General features: G+C 37.5%; 2 protein-coding genes across 4 annotated transcripts in view; both read left to right on the plus strand.

The window, feature by feature from the left end:
* The window catches only part of LOC116776870 (RNA-binding protein Musashi homolog 1-like), a 50,728-nt gene extending 42,440 nt beyond the window's left edge, over nt 1-8,288 (plus strand). For all 3 annotated transcript variants that reach the window (XM_032670147.2, XM_032670148.2, XM_032670150.2), the window contains exon 4: nt 1,200-8,288. In XM_032670147.2, coding sequence (XP_032526038.1) covers nt 1,200-1,889 — 690 coding nt within the window. In that variant the 3' untranslated portion in view covers nt 1,890-8,288. The remainder of the gene's footprint in view (nt 1-1,199) is intronic.
* A 9,177-nt stretch (nt 8,289-17,465) lies between these two features.
* LOC116776986 (probable proline--tRNA ligase, mitochondrial) lies at nt 17,466-21,008 on the plus strand. The gene is made up of 9 exons (XM_032670312.2): nt 17,466-17,683; nt 17,899-18,150; nt 18,558-18,638; nt 18,754-18,934; nt 19,207-19,391; nt 19,471-19,547; nt 19,989-20,085; nt 20,487-20,626; nt 20,751-21,008. The coding sequence occupies exons 1-9, from the start codon at nt 17,591-17,593 to the stop codon at nt 20,929-20,931; spliced, it is 1,287 nt and encodes a 428-aa protein (XP_032526203.2). The 5' UTR covers nt 17,466-17,590; the 3' UTR covers nt 20,932-21,008.
* The last annotated feature ends 1,155 nt before the right edge of the window (nt 21,009-22,163 follow it).

Below are 22,163 nucleotides of genomic sequence, written 5' to 3' on the forward strand. Positions count from 1 at the left end.
TCAGCACTGGAATAACATAGACTAAGTTAGGATATTATCAAGTCTTGCTGAATAATTTGTTTAGATGTTGATTAATGTTATATGATTTGCTGATATGATGATACGAGTGCAGGCGTCGACAAGTTGAGACGGATGTTGCCTACAATTGTATACTGATATGTCGGTGTGCACACAATAATCAATGTTTGTTCAGAGACAGAGTTTGTGAAGCCGCGCTGCGGTCAGTGGCTAACGTCTGCGTTAGGTTTGGACCTAGCTCCGTTGTACCATAAACAAAATTTAGTTTAATGTATTTATTGTATTTGATACTTTATACGCTTCAGTAATGTAGATGATGACACCTTCCTTTACACCATAGAGCTTTTGGTTATTTTGTTAATTAATAGTCCCTGAGATTTTTTGGAGTAATCTTCATTTATGATGTTTGTTAAAAGTTTTGTTTATGGTACGGTAGAAGTATAGTTTGGGCTATGGTTGAAGATGATGTAATTAGGTACACTTTAACATAGCAGGCATGCTAGACTCACTAACATATAGAGAATTGTTAGGTGAATATTATAACAGTTTCCTCTTCTATGTTATATCGATGGTAGAAACCCGTTTGTATGTTGGTGTTGCCATGTACGGATATGGTAGTCTTTTGGTAGTCGTACACCTCCGTCATCACAGATTAGACTGGAAACTTTTTGGTTAGATTTTTTATTGATTTTTTTCTTATGTGAGTATCATTTGTACATTTTCGGTCGTAAATGAAAATAACACACGCCACGTATTTATATGGATGCATGTAGCAACACTGACACAGGACAGACATCACTCATTAGATAATATATATATATATATAGCTAAGGGAGTAATGAAGACCGCTGTAAAGAAATTTGTAGAGACGGGGAAGATTTGGAAGGTAGAGTCGCGGGTGATTGCTCTGTAGTAGGACTCGTTAGAAAATGCTAGCATACGTTGTAATGACATTGGGTTGAAGATAAAACAGAATGTAGGGTAGTTCTTGAACCACTTTCCTTGTTAGTAAAGCAGAGTACTTTTAACCGGAGGTCCCTTAGTAATAAAGTTGGCATGAAAGTATCTGTCGATGGCCTCTCGTCAGCGGTTCACACTGTAACCATAGGTATCGTAGGAGCCATACTTAGAGTATATCGCAGTAGAGTGTAAGAGGTGGGTACTGAGGGGGCCGCGCGCAGCGCTCGCGCGGCTTCGGCTTCATCACGTTCCAGGAGGCGGCGTCCGTGGACAAGGTGCTGGCGGTGCCCGTCCACACGCTGGACGGCAAGAGGATCGACCCCAAGCACGCCACGCCCAAGTCGGCGCCCAAGCCGGCCAAGACCAAGAAGATCTTCGTGGGCGGCGTCGGCCAGGACACGTCGGCGGACGAGGTGCGCGCCTACTTCGCGCAGTTCGGAGCCGTGGAGGACGCCGTCATGCTCATGGACCAGCAGACCAAGAGACACCGCGGCTTCGGCTTCGTCACCTTCCACTCCGAGGAGGCCGTGGAGCGCGTGTGCGACATCCACTTCCACACCATCAAGAACAAGAAGGTGGAGTGCAAGCGAGCTCAGCCCAAGGAGGCGGTGGCGGCCGCCCCGCTGGCGCTGGGCAAGCGGCTGGTGCTGCGGCCGGGACGCGGGCTGGTTTACGCGGGAGGCGTGGGTGGAGTGGGAGCCGTCGGCGGCGTGGGCGGCGTGCCGGCCGTGGGCGCGCACGCCTACCGCTACGCGCCGTACGCCTTGCCGGGGTCGCTGGTGGCCCCGCAGCCCGCCCCAGCCCCCGCCCTGCCCCAGTTCGGCGCGGCGTACTCCCTGGCCGGCGTGGACATGTCTTCGTTCCAGGGCGTGGACTGGAGCGCCATGTACGGCGTGCCGATGTACATCTGAGCCGGTCCGCCGGCCGCCTTTTGTTTGTGAACGGTTCCTACACTTTGTTTTCTCTCGGACCCGGCGTCCTCTTGCCGCGTGTCGGTCCGCGTCCGGAGCCCGCTCGGGGCCGACTCGCTCCTCGAGGGACTGTCGCCCCCGACGCGGGACCCCAAGCAAAGAATGCGCATTTCGTTTATTATTTTTTTTTATTATAAGGCGAAGATCTCAGATAATTTAGTTTGCTAAAACAATTTTTTCCATATTATATTTCTTGAATTTGTATTATTATTATTATTATAGTAGCGTAGTGCACGATCGCCGGCGGTGCGCTGGTGTTTCTTTACTGGACTGGACGTTGAATCTCTTGCAGCTCTGTATTTTTTATATTTAATGTCCTCGTCGGTCGGTCGCCATGTGACGTGCGCCTCTCGGCTCGCCGCTATCCCTTGCTCGTGCCATTAAAGACGTCATTGTGCCAAACTGTCTTCAGTAACAAACTCAACATTGGCTGGTTCCGGTTACAATACAAACAGACGTCACCCGCCGGCGAACGGTTTCCGTACGCAGGCCGGACGTCACTGTCACTGTCACTGTCAGTGTGACGCACGTCACGCGGCGTCTGACTCACACATACATATCTAACGAGTAAAGCAATCATAACATGCCACTTGTATGACTTAGTAGTTATCACACCTCAGCAGCGGCGGGAGTGTCTCCCGTACAGTGAAGTGCAAAGATATTAGAAGAATATTTTACTTTAATCGAACAGTCGTAGTTTGCGCGTCGAAATAAACCCCGCGAGTATTCGAAAGAAGCAAAGCACGAGAGAGGCTCAAACACGGGACAGACTCGTCCGCTGCGGCGCCGCGGCTCCGGCCGAGCTGGCCTGGCCTGGCTCTCCGAGGAGGCGGCCGGGTCCCCTCGGCCGGACCGTCCGTGAGCCATCCCACGACGTTTCGGCTCAGCCCAGTGTTTACAGATCGGCTTCGATGCTGACGGACACGGAGACCTCGTGGGGTGGTGGCCGCGGCGCGGGTCCTTAGTGCGTAATTTTAATTAGTTTAGCAGTTGTAAGGGAATGCGAACTAACACACCGAGTGTACCGTGACAATAAGTATGATAAGACGCCGCCCGCCCGCGCCCGCCCGCGCCCGACCTCATGACTGTGACTCTACTCTTCGTATTTGTCTGTAGTGTTTTACGCTCACTTAATTTTACTCCGGGGTCGCGACCCCGCCCCACGTCGGGCGCCAAAAGTGACGAGTATTATCGGGAGTGATGGTTGATTGTAGTTATTGTCTTAGGTTACATGATATGGATATAACTTAAAGAACGTACTTAACTTCATTAGTTTAGGATAAGATTTTCGAAAGCAATACTCGAACGTTTCACTGTGATTAGAAAAGTATTATATTATTAAAAAGACGTGACGGTTGTGTTCGTGCAATTTGTAGCTGTAAGTGTTTAATGACGGAGCGACTGACCGCTGCGGCGGACGCCAGGCGGGGGCGGGCGGCAAGTAGAGACAGATGCATGCGGTAGCTAGCGGACCTACCACCCACCACCCACACCGACACCACTGGCTGGTGACCGGAGGCAGGTTCCCTCGACACACGCCCCAGCAGTATTAACGATACACCCTCCGAGACGCGCGTCCATCGCCTCCTCCCCCCCTCCCATCTCTCTTCGTTTTCCATCGCCCCCCCCCCTCCCACTCCCGTTGTTCCATTCTTCCTCCAGCCAGCGGAGCAGGCGGCGGACTCGGGCCTCGCTCGCTCCTCTAGTACATTAGCATTTCCTGAAGTCAGTATTATACGGTCGAAGTGATGTAATGTTCTCCTACCCTCCCGGCGGCCGCTCTCTTGCCAAAGCGCGGTCTTGCCCGTTATGTACTTAATTTACAGCCGTATATATGCGTCGGGGGCTCCGGGCGGGCTCCCCGCGCCGGGGCTCCGCTGACGAAGTATTTATATATTTTTTTTATGAACACCTTGTATTAGTTTAGTATCGTTAGCGTAGTTTTGTATGTAGTGGTCTTAGTTCGCTCGTACATTGTATGTTGGAGCACTTTCGGTACACGATGTGTCATTACATTATAATAATAGAACAATGATGTGTTTTATTTCATAGAACCGTTTTTTTTAATATTTCTGTTCTTGTGCTGGGTTTGTTTACCTTGGCTTGTATGCACGGTAGCGGGGCGGAGGCCCCCGTTCGGGCTCCACCGCGGCCTCGGGTGCGCGGTGTCGTCTGTGCGACTACTTACTAACAGTATTGAGAGTGACGGCATGCTCGGCATGAATCATACGTAACAGATTATCTTCCAAATTTACTGTCAATTCTTCTACAGGCGATTGCCTCACGTTGGTTGTGAGACGTGCTATTAGCGTGGGCCCCCCGGACCTCGCACCGGGCGTCCGAGAGGCCCACCGGGCCCTAGACACGTAGTTAGACCTTGTAGTGACGCTTCGCTTGAGGCCTACAGTCTTCCTCTTTTGATCTAACCTTATTTGCCAAAAACGGGCCAAATGTTTTGCTCAACTCGACATGTGAGAGCAGCCAAATCGTTATAGGAAAACAAAAGGCGGTTGCGACTAACACGAAAAGAGTGTAGCCAGGGAAAGCCGACACGTCAGTAGCATAAGTATAAGACAATAAATATTGAACCGTTCGGAGATCGACACGCTGATCGCCATAGAGAATATAATGGAACATTCCTCTCTAGTCATTTTATAATTTAAGATTTGAAAGTTTATGGGAAATTCTACAATATGTTGCTCAAGTTATCGCCTAGTAGTAGCGTCTCCTCTAGGGACTAATGCTTCGCAGTAGTGATGTGCCATACACAATACATGCCACAGCACAGCAAAGATACTATAGTGATGTACCACAGCTTGTCGCGATTCCAGGATAACTGGACCAATGTAAACGGAAGGTTTTATTCATAAGGTTATAATATATACATTGATTAATATACAACTTTTGGATTCTTATAAGTATGTTATGGAAGAAAATAAAAATTATGTTGTGTGTTTTAATGTACGACAGATGCTAGAGTAGTGATGTAGTGTAGTGATTTTGAAAATTTACATACATATATGGTTAAAGTTAAGTAAGTAACCGAAAGCAATAAAAACATTTATCATAACCATGAAGCAGCACGCGCGCGCTGCGGCCGCAACACGCGAATGAGGCACCGTCTCGCAACGCACTATATATATAGTAGAGGCTCGACAAGATGGCGGCCACGGCAGCGCGCGCCACACGCTTAGAATATTAACGATATACACTCGAGCATACAAAATATTACGATATTTTTGTATAATAAGATTGGTGTAATCTGTAGCGGGTTGGTATTTGTATTTTAAAAAGTTAATAATCGTGATAATTATTCGAAAGTCGTTTATAAGTGAGATATGTGATTTAATATGTTTAAAAAGTAGTGCGTGGATAAGCCGCTTGAGGCGTGCGGCCATGTCGGCCACCACCGAACGTCGTGGAGACAGCGCGACACACACAGACACACACACACACACAGACAGACAACAGACACAGTGATGATGCTATCGGGTCGATAGTTTCAGATCCGCGTTGGTCGCGGCGACCTCAAGATGACGGTCGAGTGTTCGAACGTGGCTTATCTGCCCGACATCTCGCCAAAGACCAACGCTGACCCTACACTCGGTACATAGAGGCTGTATTTACATTCCTTTGTATATTGGTTGGTTGCATTTCATGGTAGTGTCTATTTGATAAATAGTTTACCATAGACTAGTAGATATGGGCTGTTTTTTTTTTCTCCACGAACCGCTAATAGGCGAATATTGTGCAATAATGTAATATTGTGTTAGTTAACCGACGATACTGTAGGAGAGTGGGGGTTCGTAGTTAGTTTTTGTTTATGAACTATCGAAGATTTCACGAGCATAGACCTTTCATAGAACGGATGTTGACGTTCTACAACCGGCTGTGCATGTATCACCGCCATTTTGTAAACGTCTATGCTACGAAGTCTTACGTCGCTTTATTTGCAGAGTAAGTAATGTAAGTGAATGTTATTGTAATGATGATATTTATTTGAACCGTATAGTATTGTATGTATGTATGTATGCGTCTCTTTTGTACGTGAACGAGGTCCCCCGGGCCCGCAAAAGGGACGCACCATATCATAGAGTGGGGTCTCTAGAGGCCCAGCTGACGACGCGCCGCGCGCCTCCAACAACGCCTTTTATATATATGATTCATCTTCACTTAGTCGAGAATTAGAAATAAATGGTAAAAAACACAGCTGTTCTTTCATTTATCGCTTTTTCGTTCGTACCCTACATACAATAGACAGACGACATTTGCAAGTCGACGTAGCTTAGAGACGGCTTCGGGCCCCATTCCGGGCGCCAATATTTTTCTTTTTGATTTAGTTCAGTTAGTTGATGATCCGAGTTTTTTGGTAGAAATTAGTTACCAATTGGAATAGTTTGAGTATGTACGAAACCCCCCTCGGACATAGATGCATGAGAACGTGTAAAGAAGCAGAACAGGAGTGCATGACGAGGAATAGGCTGAGGAAGAGGACTTGAAGACGAAACCATACGTAAGATAATACTGAGAGACTATGAGGACGAGGGCGGCCGTGACCCGCGTGACCCGCGTGACCCACGTGACACACGACGAGGTATATAGTGGCTCAGTATTGTTTTATAAAACACTGCTGTTATTTGCTTAGATCTTTTTAGTTTAGTGTTCTTAGCGAAGTGCATCCCAGTAACTAGACGTAGAGATAGTGTGGTTTGGGTGCTGGGTTTAAACATTCCGATGTATTTAGCTGGATGTTATACACAGTTTTGTTTGTTGAATAAATTAAAAAATTAATATACAAAATGTGATGTAATGAAAATGAAGCTTGTAAAGAATTTATTTTTCAAATCTCGTAGAAGAATTAGCGTAGTTTATAGAAATGAGCATATCATCTTTAAGGAGACACAATCGCATTGTGCCTTAAAATTAGGTTCCATTATGACGTCGCTTTGGTTGAAATTGTAGAATCGTTAGAGATGACGTAGAACACGGACCAATATAGTTTTGAAATGATGACAATATTTTTTGTACAATCTTATTTACCCCGTTGGCGACGTGGCGAGGAGCTATCCGCCTAGCGTTTAATGTAACACATAGTAACCCTCGTAGTACAAAATATGAGATAAGAGTAAGTGGTCTCATGAAGTCTTCCTCGACGATGTACAGACTGATATTAATCGTTAAAATCCCACTGCTGGGATGCACTAGATTTGTTTGACCTGTGAGGGCGCCTGTTCCGATCGTGTGTCACCCGCCTTATAGTCTGTTGACGACGCTCGTTCGTCATCTATGATCTGAACAGGCGCCTCGTTTTGTTTAGCTAGTTTCGGTAGTGTTTAAAATCTTAGACCCTGTAACATATTCGAGTCAGTGCCTCCGACGTTATAACTTATGTTTCGTGAACGCGAACGGATCGTTTGTCGTATTGATAATTGATTCACGGAAAGGTCGCTTGTAAGGGAATTGTTGATTTCGTATGTTACATATTAGTTGAGAGATTACTTTCATTATGAGTTCTTTGTATCCCACATATGAGTTTAGTTAGTTTGTAAATAACTAGTATGTATACATAAGATTGTTATCGATTATTGTGTGTATTTAATGTATTTTATCTCTGTAGGGTTTAGAAACTTTCTTATTTGGTGAAATTTGATAATAGTGATCTGTAGTAGATTCTTGAAGACCGCGCTCGCTGGCGGAAGTGACCGCTTCCAACACAATAACATATCGGCCTAAAATATAAATTTTGTTATAATATTACTTCATTAACGTATCGACTCCCACTGGTTTGAGAGTTGGTTTCGCCGGCGAGTCGTACAGTTGTCTGAATATAACAATGTGCTCTACGAATTTGTACAACATAAGCTCATTATCGAGATTGTCTTATTTACATTCATTAGAAGTAGTTTGTAATTTGTAATTCACACTTTACTCCGGAATGTATAGATTTTTTACGGCGAATATGGCAACACAGTCGATGGTGGTGTTGTCTATGAGAATAATTAAATATGTTTATGACTGTGTTGCCCACGGAATCCTGTGTTTTGACCATTTTATATCACGACCAAGAACTCTACGTGTCTGGGCGATTAGCGTCACATTAAACAATACTCCGAAAAAAAAAACATTGAATTGATATTAATAGATACAGAATTAATGATTGAAATCCTGAGGAAGATATCTGTTTGCTGTTTCAGATGAATAGAAATGGTCTTCACACAAGGTTCGATAGTTGAGGGTAGTTTTTTATTGTGACTTTGATTGTAAAATGAGAGTTAGCTTGACGATGATCCCTCGGAGACGACGCCAACTAACGTTTTAAATAAATGGTTTCGATTCAAACACATGTTTTATTGAACTCCCGTCAATGTAATGTGAAGAAATGAGGACGCTCGTTGCTCTTCCGCGCAGAAACCGCTCGAGATGTTTTGATGCAGCTTTACAAGAGCGTAGCTTACACGTCGGAGTGAGGCGCGGGGTGGAATTTATCAAATAGTTCCCGAGAGATTACAACACGAGATAAAAACATCTGATTTCCTTAACATATTAAAATGTGTGTAAAAAATAATGAAGGTTTCAAAGGAATTCGCGGGTAAAAACTGGCGAGACTACTCGTGATCTCTACTTTGACATGATTGAAATGACAAATCTACTTCACCCAACTTTTATAATTGATTCCTTTTATTGTGTCTCGATAGTTTCTTATTTTTGGTAAAATAGAGACGGTTTTGTATAATGTCTTAGTATATATTACAGTTTAAAAAATGTTAACCCATACTTGATTACAATTAGAGAATAAGCGCGGTACTTCAGATATTTTTTTCTGACTACAGCAAGGACAACGAAAGGAGATAAATAATGTAAACATTCATAGAGCAGTCCATTATTAATGTAGATTGGGTTCTGATGGGTAGAAATAATACAGAAATCTTTTCCGAACATCTAATTTGTACACTAAAAATTAGTGTGTACACTAACTTATAGTTTCAACAATATTAGGACTTATAAATATTTGTTCATTATTTCCAATTTTGTAGACTTACCATTGTAGAATCTCCAACATTAGAGAAGGGGAAGTAATGAGAGATATAGTAGCCTACTTAAAAACTGAACGGTAACTAGAACAAGTAAATCAGGCAAAAGGAAAATGAAATAGTTATACCCTTCAAAAGTATTAGCTCCCGCTTAACGTAACTTACACAAAGGCCAGTATTCATTGAGACGAAGTATCCCCCATCTAATTTTATTAAATTCTTTGAAAACTTTGCATTTGAATTCATTTTCCACAAAAAAATATGTCAAGCACCCAACGAACATAATGAGATCTAAGATTTTCGCGAGCATTCATTGAAATAAAAATAATATTTTTCGGTATTCGGATACTTCGCAACCTTAATCACGGGCAGACGAGATAAGAGTCTGTCAGTTAGTCTTGTTCATCACCCGATGAACATAAAATTAAAATAAAACGCTTGATATAAACAGAGTTTTAAGAAGACACATTACAACGTAATTTTGACGTATTTTTGTTGTATAAACAATTCAGACAAAAAATTTAAACAAAAACGTAGACAACAATCAAAAGAATATTTATTTTACAGTAGCGTGATTACTCGGAACTTGTATACATAGAAGAAACAACAGGTACTACACACATTGAACATTTTATTTAAACTAGTATTTTATTGGTTACAACTCACAATAGACTGCTTTAAGACTTTCATTATGTAATTCAATGACAATGACGTTTGAGGTTTTTTAAAGTCATCAGTTCGGAAACATGTAAGAATAATTTTTTTTACTAGCGCTTGCCTGCGATTCCGTCTGCGTGGACATTAGAATTCTCTGCCATTACGGCCACTGAAACCGAACTGCACTTCATGGTTCCACCCGCGGTGTTTGGTGATAAAAGGTAGCCTATGTCCTACTCAATCTATCTCTAAGAAGGAATACAAAGATACTGTTCTGAAGCCAATGAACACTTATCATAAAGTTCTCTTCAGTCACATACTATTAATGTTCAGATTTTTTGAAACTATCTTATCTCCTGTGTAGTTTAAGCCAGTAATACCTACTTATAGAGCATTCATTATTAAAATCTGTTAAAAAATTAAGCCCTTCAAGTTGGCAGAAACAAAAGCAAAACAAATCATATGATAAAAGTAATGGCAACATTCGTTATCTTTTGTGACGTTACATAAATATTAACTAAATGTGTGTTACTTTTATCGTTACTATAATGAATTATTACAGAGTTGTGAGGATCGATTTATAGAAAATTATCAATGTTCAGCGCTACCATTCGGAACGTTAACGGTCTTTAAGGATTAGTCTTTTGACGTTATAAATACATATCTACATACTTAGATAGGGGTCCCTTAAACCTACACCTGGGTTGCAAGTCCCAGGCTCTGTTGAAGCTTCTCTCCCTGCAACTATGGACCCGGCTCCCGCACGTGAATCCATGGAATGATGAGAAGTTTCTTTTCTTAGAAAAAGGTTTTTAAGAAGCCTCTTAGACTTATTGTCTAGTTGCTGTTCGTGATGTTGTCTTATTAGTTTGTTGCGTTGTGAAACGGTTTTGTAAACCTATAAGCGTTTGCGGTTTATAAATATGTGAAACCTATTAACTCTCCATATGTAGTAAAAAACAGTAAAAGAAGTATAAAACTTGCATTAAGCCCGCGGAGAGCTCAAATTATTCGCTAAACTTAATACTAAACGCTCCTGTTATTTTTAAAACGCAACATTTTTTTAAAGTAATGGCGTCTAACGCATTACACAAAGTGCGACTCCGACGCGTTCTGGAAACACGAGATGTAGAGAAACATACAAATAAATGTTTTAGTAAAATTAAAGTTTTTAAAAGGAAATTTTAGGTCAAAGCTCGTCCCACTTGTTAGACAGGATTATATAGACATCACAAGAATAGTTGTGGCGTTCAGTGTAACGAAAACGTTGTATGCAAATCACAAAAAAATATTAAATTTATTGGTAAATTAAAAGAATCTTTTCGAGTTTCAACTATCGGATGAGACGCATCTGAAAACTGATCAATCAAGAATAAAAACAAACCAATATTTAACGTAAATATATAACGTTATAAAAAACAGTTGTAGTTACATATTCTTCTTTAAGAAGATTTATGAATCAAAAACTGGACACTGTCCGTGTGCAGTTCCGGATGGAACTCGTAATAAGGGTACAGAATCCCCGCGTATTCCGAACGTACGCCGAAAAATACTTCTTATTTTACAAAATGGCCGTTGAAATTATTGCCACGTGCGGGGAATGTACTTTGATTTTTTTTCGCCCGCAATTAAAACAGGAAAATGTCATTTGGCTATTTATGAACATAATTTTGTAAATTTTTCACATACATTCGTATTCCCCTCGCGTTTTTTGTTTAATTATTTTATTATTATGGTTACGGTATTCTTGATGTTAAAAATTTTAAATTATTTGGCTCTTAAATTGACAAATAAAATGATCTCTTTAATCGAGACTTTCAAAGACATTAACATTACAACATTTCAAATTTAAATCCGTTGTCATTATTGGTAACAATCAGAAAAAATGTTTATTAAAGTATTTAAATGATACTCGCGAAAGTCTTAGGTCTCATTTATTAAAGTAATTTAGAACTATGGAATGCAAACGTTTGCAAAACAATTATACGCCTAAATAGCTAATATTATTTTCAATAATTTATTTGTTTCTCTTGTGATAAGGGTTAGACGTAACTTAAAATAGTTCAGCCTGTCTCATCAGAGATGGCGCTGTTGATGATAATTGTTTTAACTTCAACGTACGAAGTATTACATTGTTGGTCTTATTAAACTCGTATCATTATTAATGCAAAAGATTTTTTATGTGTAATTGTAACTCAATCAAAGACTACCGTCAACATTATAAGTTATTTTATCTGGAAAACAAAATACACGGACTATTTGTTTTCTTCATACATCTTTGGTAATTGAACAGGAATCATTAATATAATATATTATATTTATTAAATCGCAAAAAGGTTTAGTATAGTTCCGTTTTCACTTTTTACCTACAACAGACTTAATAACCGGAAACAAAATGTTGTTTTGATTACATACACAGACAAATTAAACTTGTTGATCAATTTGTACATAACACATTCGTTGTTTATTATGCTTAAGAATTATTTGCGTAAATAAAACAAACCCTTGCTGTCTCAGAATCAACGAAGCCTGTTAATTTATAACAAAACAATTGAAAAAACAAATCCGGGCGACTGAACAAAAAGAATCCGAGCATAAAACACAATTTGTCTGTGACATTGACAGCGCGGTGCTGCCAACATGGCGGAGTGAACACGTCCACAACAAACATACGTGCTTAGAAATATTGATGACCAGAAATTACTTTTTGATATTAAAAGTACGTTTCAAATGTTCTCTCTGCGTCTGAATGTCGCTTTAAATATAAAATAAATTTTGAAGAATTTTAATATGGATGTTGAATATGTTTCGAAAAAATAACAGAGATTTAACAGCGACTTTGTTGTAATGTGCCAGGGTTGGAATGCCAGGTATTTTTAAACATAACTTAAGCTTTTTAGTACATTAATTTCAAAGATAAGTGTGCTCACTACGATTTATAAAATAACGCCATAAAATGTATCTGTTTCTATCGAATAGAGGTCTCCTTCAGAAATAAAACAAAGATATCCCTCACGCTGAAGTTACAATTGCCAGTGCGGACATAGATTGCACCAGAGAACCCACAATGCAAAACTGACAAAACTTTTGAAATAAAATTGTTATTAATACTACCTTATGAGTCTCTTTAATGTTCGTGTTCTGTCCTGACTACATACTCTTTAGCAGCATTTGTTCAGAAATGTAACAATTAACACCGGGGTGTCCCTGGGGAATTTATAAATTATCATATTATGGTGACACTGCTGGCTAATCGGGACGACCACCTGGTGGAGTGACCCAGGACATTCCCGATACCACAAACAATGTGATGACATTGTTATACTAACATAGTCTTAGCTATATATTATAAGTATTAGTAACGTACTACTTACGTATGATATATGTTTGAGTAAGTTTCCCTGGAACCTTTGACTGGTCTTGAACAGCACTTTTCATAATACCTATATGTCGAGGAGCCATGTCCAAGTTGATTATTAGGAGCTGTGACGTCACCGATGCTATCGTCACTAACACTATATCCACCTATCAGGTTATCCATTTTCACCAATAAAGCACTCTCACTTACTCGCACCACTTTATTTTCAACTTTAACTAACACTTAGTAATTTCTCCTGGATAGCTCTCACACCACTGTGTCCTCGCCACAGATGTCTCCGAATATAAATGGTTTTCGAGGAGTCATTACATTTACTCTTAATTTTAAATAATAAGTTACAAAGATTATTCGTAGTAATTCAAATAAACAGTAATCATTACAAAAGTTTTCGTAATCAATTATTAAAACAACTAAACTTTATATTGCCATTTAAAATTTAAGGAAATCATAATTGAATAACATTGATTACAAAATGGTTACTGTTTTAGTTTGTGTTTTAATAAAACTCACAAAATAACTTATCTTTACATATTACAAATCACGATACGAATTGCCATTTACTTTCCTTCAATACAAATCGTACGACAATCTATAAAACAAATAATTTTGTTAAAGTTATTACTAACGCCTTGACATTGTTTATGTCACATCTACCCTCTAAAGTGAAATACATATGAAACAACTATACATATGAAACAACTACCCTTTATAATGGTTTTTTAAATGTCGTTGCGCCGACATATATAATATCTTATATATAAATATAAACAAACAAACAAACAAACCCTATAAACAAACCATGTAAAAATAACATACCCTGGTCTCGGTAAAGAAATTAGAAATTGATTATTGATTAATAATTAGCAATATTATTATATTCTAATAGAATATCAATCACAGAAATATGAATGGAATAGTTTCTTGGAAAAACCGATGAACCACTAGGACTTAAAATGTTTAGTAGATGCATTCGCTTTCATTACAAAGCACCCGAACAAGCGTCGTTTCTATCATCTCCCTGGTTCTAGCGACCATTCATAGATCAGCACCACTCATTAACATAAGTGCTACCAAACTCAAAGTACTCTCCGATCTAACCAATAGTTCCCGAGACTAAAACATCACACCATACTAAACATAAAAAGTTCTTTAACGTCCCACTAAAACTATCTTTTCAGATCTATTTTATTATCGAGGCAGGTACTTTAGATATATAAACTACTTATTGATTTTTAAAAAGTTTGCGTTCCGTTAATATTTATTTCATGTTAATTAATTTTGCATCTATAGTAAAAAAATATTCCTAAAACTGTATATGTGTTGTTCTTTATGTAGAAAAATTCGATGAGTCGCTATAACATTTTTTTTTTTTAATACAGGTAATCGTGGTAATTTTGTCTCCAGCCAGTTCTCACATGTGTATTATGTATTTCCTCACGAATTTATTAAGTTAATTGTAACAAACATCAAACTACAATACATTTATAACTTCATACACACGGTCAGTTTACCGGTTTCTATTCAGAAAAATTTAGCAAAAAATTGCATTTACGTGTTATAAGAGTGAAGAACAAGCTGATGTCTACATTAAGTTTCACGCTCGTTTTGTTTGTGCTGATATAAATTTATAATATATGCCTAAATTGCATTCACAGTAGCCGCTTTATAAATTAATCTCATTGAAATTGTTCTAAATAAATATTAAACTATCAATAGTAAAATAAAAATGTCGTCGGAGTCAAATCAGCGGGTGATTTACTTAATAGTAACCACTATTTTATATCTTCATACAAATCATATATTAAAAGTGACTTCCAAATCATTTTACGAGATAAAATAAATGTAACGTTTAACGTTTCAGAAGCTAATGGCCTGTTAATAGATAAGGGCTTATGATGGTTCGTAATTTATGACACAGGAAGTGATGACCGCGCTTTAGATGTTGGCAGCATTGATTATTAAAATAAACGTTTGAAGCACTTTTATTATTTTCTTTTTGTATTATGTTTTCAATGTTGGCAGTTTTGAGTAAAGTTGACGTAGGCCAATAACATTTATTTACATTTAATTGTAGAAAACTGTGTGTCTTTTTTTATTTGATACACTATAATATGATTTTAATAATAAAAATTATAGATTTTTAATTTTAAAGCACCAATAACCCTTGTAAGTCTTCTTAAAAAACCTAAATTATATTATGTCGCTATTCACAATTTCTTTAACGTACATTATTTTAGTCAGAGGAAGAGCTAATTATGAAATTTAAATCCTTGTTTCATGTAAAACAATTACACACTTTGGATTCCACTATATAAAACGATACGTACATTTTACTTTTAATCTACAACCTTCGTTTCAGCATTACTCATATAAGGCAATTGAATGCTTTAACTATAATTTTTGCCTGCCAGAACACTTTATTTTTATTTATTTTAAGCAGAATAACATTAATGAGGAGTCCATCTTTATTTATACGTTTATGAATCTGACATTGATGTGACGTCACTAGCACCACCATAATTAACAATCCGTAGCTTACGAGACTCTTTAGTAATTTTATAAAATAGTATAGTTCTGTAATTAGCATAGATTTATAATTTATGAGTTCGAGAAAAAATTTTTTTTTAATAAAAACCTCCTTTGACAAAAGTCGTTGCTGTGTATATAAATAAAGACAGCTCAGTAATGTAGAAGTTAATAATATTGAAAAGTATTAAAAAAAATACTGACTGTCTCATAGATGTAAAAATATTGAATGAAAATATTTTTTTTTACGGTCTGAGTTTAATATTATTTTCATTTAAATAAAAAGAAAAAAACGTTCTTAAAATAAACGAGGGTCCGTAAAGATCTAATTCTGGGTAAAAGCAAATTCCCTTTACGAAAATATATTTTCTCGATACGTCTTATTATAAATTTAACCATAATTTTATGTTTGAACAAATGTTTAATAATAAAAACAAAACAAGCTTTCCATTTGACCGCAAAAAGTAATATTTCACCGAATATTAGGTTAATAATTATCCGGTTACCATCCGCCATTACCGCGAACATTGCGACACGACAAAATGGACGGAGGAAATGACGTGTGAACTGATAACGGATGACTGAGGACACGCGCTGGGAGGTAGCGGGTATTGAAAATGTACAAGCTTTATATAATTATGAAAGTTTCAATGTTAGCATTTTAAAACAATTTATTTGATGTAAAACTCGTATTTACAATATTTGTAAATACTAACTATTAAACATACAGTATATAGATATAAGTAATAAAGTATATAGAAAATATATGAATCATTGTAGACATTTCTGGTTCATTAAGAATAAATTAAGTTTTAACATATAACTACTAAATATGAAAAACTTTCAATAATCAATCATAGACATATCTTCTCAAACTTAATGATGTAATATATTATCGTACACTAAACAGCTTATTCAGAACGTTCCCCGCTCCGCTCGTGTGTGCGTCGCTTCCTAATGTCATGCTCACTGGTTTTCTATTAAGATACCCCCGTGTTAAACGGACATTTTAACAACGAAGTACAAACAAGAGCGAGGATACATTGAATATTTCGATAAAAATAAATATCATTTACTGTACAGTGATGGTAAGACAAAAAGGAATCAGCCATCAAAAATATTATCAAAACATAAATTCTTATAAAGTCGTATATTTTCTTTGAGATTTTAATTCAGTCAACAAATATATTTAAAAACCTTATCTGTCTTTAGAAGACTGACAAAAGATAATTTAAAACAGTCCTCTGTAACGTCTTTGATCTCCTCATAAGTTGTTAGTAAATCTGATAAGTGATACGAGCTTTCTAAAAGTCGGCTAAAATACTATTTTTTTGTACTTAAATTTGCCAAACTAGTTTTGCTTAAAATGGTTTTGAGAAAATTAATTGGTTTAAACAGTAAGTCAGTAGGGTCATGCTACTTATTGTAGGACGCCCATTCAAAACTTGTATTTTTATGTAATTTAATTAAAGTGATTACATCTTTTCATATAAATATTGAATAACAGTGAAAATCTAATGTAGAACAATCATAACTGTAATTATTAGAATTTAAGGATCCCTCACAAATTAGGGTCGTTATTCTAGTAATTAGAATAGAATTTAATAACATAAATAATTAAAATATTGTAAACTTTTGTTTTTTTACGTCTTCAGCAACAATAAGGAAAAAAAAGTATTATCACGAACATTTGAACGAATAATTTTTTATATTTAATCAAACCAGTGGCTAATTTAAGCAATAGTAAAAATTATTTGGGTCTGCCATTAAAAATTCTCCTCTTCAGATTTATTGACAACAACTTACTCTGAATTTTTATAGACTTTCCTAGTTTGGATAATAATTAGAGAAACCAGAAAATTTTGATGAGAAAATAAATAATATTCTATATTTTTTTTTGCCGTAATAATGTTTATTATCTAATTATTTGGATTTTCTCAGAACGTATCCTATAACGCCAGTAACAAGTGTCAATGTCAACTGTCAATAGAAATCGGCTTTGGCTCGAAGTAACCAGATGATTTTATTTTGAAAATTATTAATTAAAAATGAAATTATTATCTAAAATATTCCAACCTGTGATCACAATACCTAAGGGTGCGAAGATAAAGAACACGGAAATAACATGTAAAAGTCAGAAAGTAAGTTATAGCGAATAAAATATTCACGTAATAATTTTCGTAAACTATCTCTTAATTAATAAGAGTTATGTCCCATAACTTGTAGAGGACTAAATGAGACGGTTCCCTGTTAAGTTTCGGTTTTTCTTAAATAAAAATATGTATAAATGCTCTGTGAGTCACTGATGACCAGTTTAACATCATCTACAAACCATATGATTAATATTAAACGATAGCTCTTGTTAGAATGCGGTCTGGTCCGTCCAACGAGCACCGGTTTCTTCACCCTGCTACCGTTGGCAAGACGAGCTCTCACCAAATTAGAAAACATTGTACACCGCTGCTTAGAAGACGTCGGTGCTCAACAGATATCACTACCTTGTCTCACTTCCAGCAGGCTATGGGAAGCGAGCGGACGTTTAGACAAAGTTGGCTCCGAGTTGTTAAAAGTAGAAGATAGACACAACAAGAAGTATATATTAAGTCCGGTGAGATGATGATAATACAGTTTTATTTGTAGTATTAAATAAAACTGTGTATTTAGCAAGACTGAACGACTGACTGACTAAACGACTGAACGACTGACTGACTGAATGACACAACTGATATAATAATAAAGTATATCACCCACATTACACTTGACATCATACTATTTTTGAGCAACACGAAGCAAGTATGACTAATACATAGCAAAGTTATAAATCTCATGTACATTTAATATATTTCGCATCTCATCAAGAACATGCCTTTAACAGCTCTCCTTACTTCAGAATGTTAAAACTGTGCATATAACTGTCTACTTCAGTCACAAATATAGTTGTCCAACTACCAGTACATTATCATTCTATTATATAGCTACTGTGATTTAAATTTTCATTGAGTGCGTGTGTTTCAGACTCACGAGGAGGCCATCGCCGACTTGTTGTCCGATGTAGCTCCGTTGTCACACAAACAGTTACCGTTCATACTGTACCAGGTCTGTCATGTCATTAAATTCTATTCTACCTGATGAGTGAAATGAAAAGAATATATCTCTTACCTGCTCGCTCGGTCATGTCTCTTTTTAAGCTGGTTTTTATTTGTTTTATCAGATTGGTAACAAGTATCGTGACGAGCTCCGTCCTAAGCACGGTCTGCTGAGGTCGAGGGAGTTCCTCATGATGGACGCCTACAGTGTACACACGGACACGGACAGCGCGCTCTGTACATACGACACACTCACACACGCGTACAGGAACGTGTTCAGAGAACTGCGGCTGCCGGTGAGGAGAGGTGAGGAACACACACACACTCACACACATGCATGCATGCTTTTGCTTTGGTAAAGTATTTAGAAGCAAATTAAACTGTGCTTAAAACAATATATAGTATGTTAACAAAGCAAGTTCAATATAGTTTATGAGAAAGACCTACAAACATACATACATACATACAAGTATATCCTCACACAATGTCACATTCACCATAGTGGGATTGTCACGCTCAGGCCACAGAGTCGAGACAATTCTACTGATATATCTATATATGTAATTACATAATAACAGTGGAGGCTCCGTCGGGTGACATGGGAGGCACTCTCTCCCACGAGTGGCAGCTGCCAGCTCCCTCTGGTGAGGATTGTCTGTCTGTGTGTCCGTCTTGCTCACACACCACCTTACTGGAGCAGGGGAAGGAGGGCAGCAAATGTGTCGCGTGTGGGAGAGAGACGGAGATATGTAGCAGTATTGAGGTTGCTAGTATTAATATGAAGGAACAAGCATAATTATAACAATTAGCAATATATATATATATAATCTGTTGTCCGTCAGGTTGGTCACACGTTCGTCCTCGGTGACAGGTACAGCGCCCCCATCGTGATGGCCTGCTATGGTATTGGACTCACGAGGTAATCAATTGTTAAAAATTTATTATTTAAAGCGCCATCTAGTAGTGACAGGTGAGACTGTTACGTATTAAAGTTGTACTTTATATACAGCACCATCTAGCGCTAAAACATACTATTTATTGAAACTGAAAATGTACTAGATTATATTTAATAATAAAGTAAGTAATTACTTTAACTGTTCTTCACATGTTTCAAAGTTACTTAAGAGTTATTATTACTTTGCGGTTAATCGACATATAAATGATAGGTCGTTAACTAAGATAAGGTTTTTCGTAAACGTAGATTCCTAGAGGCCCATCAATGTGTTATTATACAAAGATATTGATTTTCTTAATAAATCCCACTAGTCTCTGTTCATCTCGTTATAATAACTTTTTACCGCTTTATGTACAGCGCCATCTATCGGTGTGTAGTATAACCTCCAGTACATGTCTTCTGCAGGCTGCTTGCCGCTAGTGTGGAGCTCCTCTCATCCGAGCGTTCCCTGAGGTGGCCGCACGCTCTGGCGCCCTACAAGGCCATAGTTATAGGACCTAAGGTCAGAACATCTGCCACAGCACAAAGACAAACATATTATTAACTAACATGACAATATATAAATGTTTTGTATAGATTTGTGTGTCTGTATTTCGCTGATAGTTCTTATCCCAGTTTTCTCAAGAACTTACAAATGTCAGTATAATTTAATAAGTGACCATGTTACTATTCGGACCGGCTTGTTTATCACACAAGACACGAATACCCTAAGATAGGTTCGACAATATCACGACAAATAAAAAATATATATTTGCACGTAAATAAAATTATAATATACATATATATATATCGGAGTAGGGTATACATATATATATATATGTATCTGATGTATCAATGTATCTGATAATGAATTTAATATGAGTGACCATTATTAATAATGTTTTCTAACTTATTCTATTCCAGGAAGGTTCTAAGGAGTGGGTACATCATGACAGTCCTCGGTTGGAGCAGCTCGGGGCTCAGGTGGAGGCTGTAGCTGGAGACGTGGTTTTGGACGACAGACATCACCTCACCATAGGGAACAGATTGCTTCAGGCTGATAAGTAAGGCTTGTTATGTGTGGTCAAGACCAACTAGATGGCAGCACTAAACCTGATATACTGTAAATAGTAGATACTGTCTATTGTCTATTAAGTTTTGCTGTGAGCGAACCGATTTATATTCCAGAACTGGCTATCCATACATCATAGTGTGCGGGCGCTCCGCCCTGGAGTCTCCGCCGCGGTATGAACTGCATCGAGACCGAGGCGAAGTCCTAACTCTGCCGCTAAACGAACTATTAGCATTCATTGAAAATGATAACAAAGAACGAGATTTAAAGTTTAAAAGAGAAAGTGAATATATATAAGCAAACGTTGTTTGGTTGTTGAAACTCAAAACCAAAAGGATTCAGTTATTTAATGATAATATTATTTTAAATCCACATGTTTTTCTTTTATTTTCCTTTCCCGACATTTCACTCTTAATTTCAAATATTACATCCTTTAGACTTTTAAGGAGAGAGTTGTATCTTATAATATTATTATATGAAACACTGAACTGTCACATCTATTTTTTATATACATATATATACGTGATAAACATTGCAGAAAAACAATGCTTTTAAATAACGATTACGCCGCATATAAACAGACTCGCAAAGTTAAGGTTTGCCTTAACGGAGTCTTTTGGGTCTAAAACTAAGCGACAAAGTGAGAAACCAAGACATCGGAAAGACCACCAAGGTACAGGACGAAGCTAAAGCAATAATGAGCCAACATGGAAGTGGGCTGGACATGTACAAAGATGACCAGGGAACAAATTTAGAGAGAAATAGAGGATGCCTTCACCGCCAGAGCGCTCCTTGCAACAGATTATTAACAAACTAGGATAAGCGAACAGTTACTAACACAACTAAATATTTAAACTGTATATTTTGTAAGGAATAAATAAGGCTATTATTATTATATTATTCCGCATATAAACTTGAATTCTAAGTAAAATATTCAAATATATATTGTAATGGAAACAAGAATTCAAAAGCAACACTAATCTAAAGTCTGATCTGTCACTACACAGAATAATTCCCGCGTATTTATTGACACAATGTCACTTCGCCTTTCACACTTCACGACGCACGTAATATTTTAAATAAACATTAAAAGTAATAAAAATAAACGCCGTTATTCCATTCGAGAAACTCCTTCGTGTTTTCTCCACAAAGAACTGAAAATTATAATTCTTCCTACAAATAAAAAGGTTAAGATTGGCAAAATATTCCACGATTCCAGTGCGAATGAAGCCTTGGTTAAAAAAAAAGTAATAAAACATAGACATTAATTATAGTTCCTGTAATTCATGACATGTTTTTAAAGACATTTTAACAAGATCATGACAAAGTGTAAAATGCCAAATTTACTATAGAAATAATATTTAGGATCTAAACTTCGTGATTGAATCATAAAATACAATGTATATTTTTAACATAAAAATTATTAATTAGATTTAAAAAGTCACATTATTTAATTATGATAAAGTATAAACTTATTTTTCATGAAATTTCAAATCAATGTAGCGTTGTTTTGTTTCATTATGAAATTT

This window comes from Danaus plexippus, assembly GCF_018135715.1.
Source record: "Danaus plexippus chromosome 29 unlocalized genomic scaffold, MEX_DaPlex mxdp_37, whole genome shotgun sequence".
Classification (NCBI taxonomy): Eukaryota; Metazoa; Arthropoda; class Insecta; order Lepidoptera; family Nymphalidae; genus Danaus; species Danaus plexippus.